Source organism: Pundamilia nyererei, unplaced genomic scaffold (assembly GCF_000239375.1).
Source record: "Pundamilia nyererei isolate P.nyererei 1_Seehausen unplaced genomic scaffold, PunNye1.0 scaffold00022, whole genome shotgun sequence".
NCBI lineage: Eukaryota > Metazoa > Chordata > Actinopteri > Cichliformes > Cichlidae > Pundamilia > Pundamilia nyererei.
The window spans coordinates 2,279,721-2,288,028 of NW_005187423.1; the positions used below are offsets into that span (position 1 = coordinate 2,279,721).

General features: G+C 38.6%; 1 protein-coding gene across 1 annotated transcript in view; it reads right to left on the reverse strand.

The window, feature by feature from the left end:
* Window positions 1-1,681: 1,681 nt before the first annotated feature.
* Window positions 1,682-8,308, reverse strand: part of abcg2d (ATP binding cassette subfamily G member 2 (JR blood group)) — a 14,039-nt gene continuing 7,412 nt past the window's right edge. The window contains exons 10-16 of the mRNA XM_013909251.1: window positions 6,980-7,062; window positions 4,425-4,514; window positions 4,221-4,342; window positions 3,968-4,122; window positions 2,996-3,085; window positions 2,227-2,339; window positions 1,682-2,135 (exon numbers count right to left, since the gene is read on the reverse strand). Coding sequence (XP_013764705.1) covers window positions 1,988-2,135; window positions 2,227-2,339; window positions 2,996-3,085; window positions 3,968-4,122; window positions 4,221-4,342; window positions 4,425-4,514; window positions 6,980-7,062 — 801 coding nt within the window. The 3' untranslated portion in view covers window positions 1,682-1,987. The remainder of the gene's footprint in view (window positions 2,136-2,226; window positions 2,340-2,995; window positions 3,086-3,967; window positions 4,123-4,220; window positions 4,343-4,424; window positions 4,515-6,979; window positions 7,063-8,308) is intronic.

Here is an 8,308-nt window from a genome sequence, read left to right on the forward strand (position 1 = left end):
ATTTACATCATGGTTTTGGTGTGTGGTAACTACACTAAGGTTTATAACTGTATTAATAATAATTAATGCATTAATAATAAAAAAAAAAACACAAGACCAAAAGTTACATGAAGATCTTTATACACGGTATGAAAAAACTAACAGAATATAAATGTATTACAGAGTTTTGCTTTGGAAAACAGATAAAGCCACTTGATGTAATGCTTTAATGTCTACAATTACAAATGATCAGCTTTTAATTATATTATGAAAAATTAATAGCACAATTAAATAAGTATAATTTGGAAACTTTAATCAAAACAACTGAGTTACAAAGGTATTGGGAAAAAGTCACAAACTGACAAATGCTGCAGAAGTAAATATTAATAAACAGCTTTGAAAGTTTACTTTGAGGCCAGTATACTTTTTAATTTCTACACTTTTTCACTTTGGAAAATTCACAATTTGATCCTATAATTTGAAAATATTCTGTCTAGTTTGTTTTGGACTCACAATTTTTTATACCCACAAAGATTTTATCCAGACTAAACTTATATAACAGTAAACAAAGGAACCAACAACTAGGTTTTGATATTTTGGGAAACAGCCATACTTGCTCACTTGGTATACTGGTACTTTTATATCTGCACAATAAATACACACACTGGCATCTCCACTAGGTTGCTAGTACTGGGTTGGACCCCTTTTGCCTTCAGAGCTGCTTTAATTCTTTGTTGGGGAGATTTAAAAAGGAGCTGGAAATTTTCCTCACAGACTTTGGTCTATACTGACATGATAGCATCACACAGCTGCTGCATATTTGTCAGCTCACATCAATCTCCCATTCCACCACGTCCCAAATATAGTGTACTGGATTCAGATCTGCTGACTGTAGAGGTCATTCGAGCACAGCGAACTCACTGTCATGTTAAAGAAACCAGTTTGAGATGATTTGAGTTTTGTGATATGGTGTGTTATCCTGCATGAAGCAGCAATCAGAAGATGGGTACACTGCGATCCAAAAGGGACAGGGTGAGCAACACAGGTAGGCTGTGATGTGGTCTTCTGCTGCTGTAGTCCACCTGCTTCAAGGTTTGTCATGTATTTACAGATGCTCTTCTGTACACTTTGATTTTAACAAGTTGGATATTGTTGAATGTCTGACCTCTGCAATCAAGAAGGCATTTTCACCCAGAGACCTGCTGCTCAATAGATATTTTCTATTTTTTCTGACTTTTTTCTGTAAACCCTAGAGATAGTTGTGTGGGGAAAATCCCAGTAGATGAGTAGCTTCAGAAACACTCAGACCAATCCATTTAGTACCAAAAACCATTTCATGTTCAAGTTAAATCACCTTTCCTCTATATTCTGATGCTCTGTTTGAACTTTAGCAGGTCATCTTGTTCATGTCTGCATGCATCAATGCATTGAGTTGCTACCATGTGATTGATTAGGACAACCTTAATCAGTATTTTTATTTATCTTTAGGCATGAAAAAAAGATTTTTGAACTTCATTTTTTAAACGTGTATTTTTCAAATAGTTTTTTACATGACAACATCACCTTTAGAGTGAGCGGCAGGGTATGGAGTGACACATCATCAGTGTCCAATATAGTGGTTTATGTGCAAGTGTACCATCAACACTGATATGAATACAAGAAAACAGTGTTTGAATAGCTGTCCACTGTAGTGACCACTATGCGTAAAAGGGTTAATGAGCAGCTGAACACAACACACAATAAGATTTTATGAGCTTTACAGGGAGACTAATGGTGAAAACGTGAACTCTAGAAAAGTTTAGCTAGCTGTTTTCGGCTGCTTTCAGCTTTTTATTTCAGTATTTGCACTTGTACTCTAACTTTCTTTTGGCTTCATTATATGCTAAAGATATGAGGGCAGTGTAAAATAAAACTAAACCCCCAATATATAAATGTAGCTTTAATTGTGCTATTTCTGAACACAAGATCTATCAGTGCTGGTACATTAAAGTAAAAAACAGATAACGCATTAAGTAAATTTCTTGATGAAGCGAAGCTTCAGATAGGCAATGATGAGAAATATGATCATCATAACAGTCAAAGCTACATGATTCTCCCACAGACCCCAGCAGGTGTAGTCTATGCCCAGGTACTCCAGATACTGCTCTCCTGTGCATCTGAAATGAGGCATGTTCAAACTGGTCAGATATTAGAGCCACAATACAACATGTTGTTAACCAGTAAGACAGAACTGGACCAATTACTCACGTCTGGCCAGCTGTTTTCACAGTGCAGTTGGCTGTCATAGCTGACATGTTGCTGTTTCGGATTACAACCTCTTCGCAGAACCTCAGACCCACAAATTCGTTTATCTTCAAGGCCTGAACAAAGACAGCAGGTGAGGCAGAGCATTAAATCCTTAGCAGAACAATTTAAATACAAAATGGTGCGTTTGGCAGATCATTTGTTCCATTTTAAAACAATAAATGTAATGTAGCTATTCTCTTTTGGGTCTCAACTCCCCTTTCACGTATATGTTGCCATATAAAGTAACTTCCTGTTTTATTTTTAAAGTCTCTTGTCTCATGCACGCTGTCTTTAGCTGTGCTTGTGGTCAGTTGGTCCCTAGTTTGTTGGCCTTAAACCTCTCCTTTGAGTTTGGCTCCATCTTCAAACATGACAGTTACTATACATGGGGTTTTTAAAGTGCATTATCAGTAGGCTATCCACTTGGTCATGTATGTTTGGTATAACGTGCAACACCCAACAGTTAAAATCAGAGAAGTCTGTTTAAGTCTATGCATTCAGCCATCTAACATCAAGTTTAGAGCCCAGTTCAGGTCCAACCCCAGTTCAATAAAAACACACTTACAGACAATTAAAACTAAAACTGCTAAAACATATATGTGAAGGAGGTTGTCTGTGATGTGTATTTATTTCATTGAGGTGATAACCTCTGTCTGAATTTTGAATTGTTTCTGCTACTTTCTCTAAATATCTGCATCGTCTGCTGTCAAAACCTTTAATGCTGACTTACTGCAAGACCATAACGAGGAATACTAAAGTACTTCAGCCAAGCCAACCAGTCTTTGGTGCTGGGTAGATTCACCAGGAGTCCTGAAAAAATCTAGCAGACACAAAGTCAGTTTAGATGTCTTTTTTCTGGAGGGTAGAGCTGACATAACACGACTTACAAACACATCTAAATGTTTCAAAGTCCAGATGCAGGATGTCATTAGTCTCACGGGAGCTTTTACTATCAGACAGTAAAACGTAGATGAATAACTGTCTATTGTTCATTATAATATACGGATAATATAATAGATCTGTGTTGCTTATTGAGACTTAGTCAGATATAGATTCAATAGTCAATGTTTTCTGGAAAATTTTGCTATTGATTAAGAAATCAATCAACAATCATTTAAAATGCACTTACTGGCCACTTCATTAGGCATTGCCGTTCTTATACTTAATTTGTCAACCCCGTAGTAGCAACTTGGTGCATTTAAGCAAGTACACAAGGTCAAGAAGACCTGCTGAAGTTCAAACTGAGCATCAGAATGGGAAAGAAAGGTGATTGAAGTGAAGTTTTGCCCACACAGCAATCTCAAAAAATGAGAAAATATCCAGTGAATGGCAGGTCTGGGTGAAAATGCTTTGTTGATGCCAAAAGTAAAAGGAGAATGGTCAGGCTGCGCTGAGCAGGCAACAGCAACCAACTCGTGACAGTCAAAGTGTGCAGAAGAGCATCTCTGAATGCACGACACATCAAACCTTGAATAAGACCACACCCCAGCATAGCCGACCATCTCCATCCCTTTATAACCACATCTGATGTTAAAGTGACCAGTGAGTTTATGTCATCAGTGAGTCTTCTGTTTAAAATGTCTCATTTCTTTTTTTTTTAAAAAACCCTAAAGCTGCCTAAAACAAAAAACGGAGATGTCATCTTTACTCCTTCTCCCTTCCAACTTATTTATGTGGGTCATGGGGTTGCTGTATCTCTTACCATCATGAAGACAAAGGTGATGGTCATGAGGATGTTGGCAAGAGCCACGACACTCTGGTCAGCTGAGATGGCCATGGTCATGGCTGTGGCTGTGTAAGCCACCAGAGTCACCGTCAGCATGAAGACAAAAAAGGCTTCTGCTGTGGATTTGAGCCCTGGTTGGACACACAGTTTTGTGCGCTTTTACACACTGATGTCATTTATTTAAATTTAAATGCAAAAATTAAAATAGATAAATAGATAAAAGTCTCACCAATCAAAAAATAGACAACACAGCTGAAGATAACAGAGGTGACGGTGCGCAGAGCGATATCAGACAGGATCTTGGAAAGGAAGTAGACAGACACTCTGTAGTAGCCGCTGATGTACTCGTGCCTGTCACGAGAGAAACACATAAAGCAACAGTTCAATCTAGAGTCACACACACACGTATACGGCGTCCTGATGGAGAACTTACACAAAGAGTTTCCTCTCAGTGATGAAGAGCTCGGCAGCAGACACAGTACTGAAACACTGGTTGGTAGTGATGAAGAAGAGGGCGCCCATCCTGGAGCAATCAGAAAAGCAAAAGTCTGGTCACTGGGGGTCATGTGATTGTTGGGTTTTTCTCTGTAGGCATTATTGTAGGGTCTACCTTGGAATAGAAAGCGCTTTGAGGCGACTGTTTTTGTAATTTGGTGCTGTATAAATAAAGTTGGAATTGGAACCTCTCGGACAGCACAACACTTAAAGTGCACGCTATACTCAAAAAGAGACTGCACAGATAAGACCTGTATAGGATGCTTGCCAGGAAAAGTCTTAGAAAAAAAATAACATGAGACTCCAACCTGTCAATCAACACAGAAGCAAAGACAAAGCTCTGTGCAAAAGTCTTGAGCCACTCCTCATTTCCTTATATTTTGCCTTCAAAGAGCCAGAGTTTCTTGAGCAATAGTTCTCCAGATCTTCTGAAGGTCTTTCAGAAAGCCTGGGGAACTATTGGAGCCCAGACTTTGTCATTATGATGTTGACAGAGAACAGAACAAAAGCCAGCCAACATCCAAAGACCTTTGAATGTCCGTCAAGAAGCCCGGAGAACTATCCCCAAAGATAACTTAAAGAAATGGTAAGAAAGCTTGCCTAAAGGAGTTCAGGCTGTGTAGAAGAATAATGGTAGTCAGACCAAATATTGACTTTTCAGTATGGGGAATTGTACAAACTCTGTACAGAATATACTGTATGGAGTTTGCACAAATCACTGTACTTATTTCACATTTTCTTAGCAAAACATAAAGAAGTGAGTGGCGGCTCAAGAATTTCAGCACAGTACTGAACTGTTAAGAAAACAGTCATGTTCAGAGCAGAATAAAGACTAAAGACCTTACATACTGTAACGTGACCTTTGAAAACTTGAAAATGTTTGCAGTAGTTTGTCACCGATGTCCTGAGCACAGACTCCCAATCTGAGCAATATTTCACACGACTCCTCACAAATTTCTTTTGCGTTTGTTTTCTGGGTTTTTTCCCTCATTGCTGATTTTCCTACGCTGACTGTTGATGCTGATTGTTGTTGCCCCAATATTAGCCCCTACACCAAGCAAAGATGAAGGAGGGGTGAGAAACTTGAGACATTTAAGCCACGTACGGGCTGTCTGCCATTCTGCATGTGCACTGACCTTGAATATAATCACATTAGGTCCCTGTACACTACTGAAAGGAAAAAGGGAGACCACTGAGGTCTCTGATGGGCTTCGCTGGACTTGCGAGTACCAGGTTGTGCCCAATAAAAAACAGTAAGAGGATTAACCGAGCGGGAATTACCTTTCACACTTTTTCACCAGAAGCGGTCACTGACCTGAACATTTATGGGGAAACATGTTGCCTTTAGCGTGTAAATGCATAGTATTAAAAAATAAAAACAAAACAACCTAAAATGAAACAATAAAAGAAGTCCAGTTTAAAGCAACGACTTACTAATAAAAATAAATGCTACTAAAGCTACTAATTTAAACATTTGCCCATCGATATAGATTTTTTGTAGTTGCAGCGCATTAAAAAAGAGTTTTGGGGTTTACATATTGTGGAAAACATCATCTATAAAATATGTAGAGTCCAAACAATTAATAAATTGCTTATTAGTAATTTTCCTCACGAATGCTGCTGGATTCGCTCAGTTCGCTGACATGAGGCACACACAAGAAATCTGGAAAGAGGGAAGCAAAGACACACTGTGTCTTCAAGTGAAGTACCATGCTAAAGAAAGACACTCTACAAACTGGCAACCCAAATGTTATTTTACAGGCTTAAGCGATCAACGAAGCATTACTAAACCAAGCCACGAATATAGCTTAAACATTTTATGACTGAAGCGTCAAATCTTAGGTTGACATTTTTCATGTTAGCTGACTGGTTTGTAGTCTTAAATGAACCTTTTACAAGTGTATTAAACCCATATCTGAACCACATCGCTGCGTCTCACAGCCCGACTATGGAGGCGAGCATTTTTTTAAGCTGCACTGTTCACTCACACGTGCCGACATTTCCTCTAAATCAGATGGTTTACTGCGATAACTGCAAGACCCGATGGGGAAGTAACAGTCATACTGCAGTAACAGGCCGAGGGCTGTGTTAATGTGACAGTTAATAAAAACATCGATTTTATAAGAGTATGATGAGGTATTTATTGGCCTGCACACGATGAGAGACAAAAGGAATTTTGCTGTGTGAGCTTTACATTATTACATGCATTTCATGGAGTGCCATATGTATTAAACCAGCTAAATTACACCGATGTAATAAGTATTATAAGTGAGAGCGATTAGCTGATTAGCTGCTGTGGCATTTAGACAATAGGAATGCTTTAAATAAACAAATAACACACAACATTAAAATGATCAAAGTACAAATTATTTAGCCATGAAGATGTTTGGTTTTTTTTGGAGATGACAGCAGGACAGTCACATTACATACTCAGAACATTTTGTAAAATATTATTATGTGACTCCAGCTCAGTGTTGAGAGCAGTTCTCTCACCTGTTCTGAATACCACTCTGATCATCTTTGACCCCAAAGAAAATGGCTCCCACGATGAGAGCGAGGAAAACGTTGACTCCCAGCTGCGTAAGAGATTTAGACAACGTGATGACTTCTGTGCCTACAACATACACATTCAATATGTTGTTATATAAAAAACCTTAAAACCTCCTGAAGTCCAGTTTAATCCAAACTTACCAGTTTGTGTTTATGGAAAAACTAAATTCAACTTTTGGGGGTAAAAAACAAAACAAAAACATGGGTACAAAGGACTGAAGTGAGCAGAAAATGCTAAGGTTATGTCCTCCTGAATTGATCCTGGGGTGAGATGACTGAATGGAGGGGAAAAAAGGTGAAAGCAAGACATGTTTTAAGCTGAAACTATTTACAGGTTATGACAGGACTAAGCGGTTCCCAGGGTGAAGGGATAAGCCACTAAGGTTGAGCCTTTTTCACCTCATTCCCCTCAGTCCCTCATGTGGAAGCTGGGCAGCGGCGGGATAGGTCATGATGCCATCATGTGATGACTCCCACACCGGGGCCAAGGGGCTTTGGGTAGATATGATATCAGTTCAGGTTCAGGCCCAAAGAGGCAGGAGTGGGGTCACAACAGTCACCAAAGCTGATTACAGCACCCACGCCACCAAGGAACCTTCTCGAAGGATTATTTTTGACTTATTTAGGACCAATTAGCTGTTAATAATTCTTAAAGTGAGGAGACTTCTGACAGCATTTTGCCGCCATGGGGCAACTAATGGGGGCATAAAGGTGACCCCTCTAACACGCTGCGTGTCCTGCTCACAATGATGGGGCCAATACAATGTACACTGTTAAAAAAAAAAACATATTAAAAAACGGTAATATTCTGGCAGCTGGGGCGCCTAAATACTACCGTAAAATAACAAAAAATAACTTCCTCATAAAAATACGGTTATTTCCAGTAATGACAATACAGTTTGTTGCGCTAATTTTACATGGGATCTTGCCTTTTCAAGTGATCTTAAACATTAAATTAGGAACATGTTAATGTGATTAAACAATGAAATTATCTATAAATAGGGAAAAAAAAACAAATCCTAAAAAAACGGTAATATTCCGGCAATCATGAATATTATGTTGTATTACATTACAGTGATTTAACGTTAATTTACATTCGAAATGTGAATTCACAGTCTATTTACGTAACCTTAATGATATTCTAGAAGAACAGAACAAAACTGTAAAATGCAGTAAAATACTTTCATATTAGGGTTTTTTCCTACAGTGCAGCCATACCCGCGACCTTGTAGTTGTTAGTTCACATTCATTGGCCGATGCTTAGCGTCATGT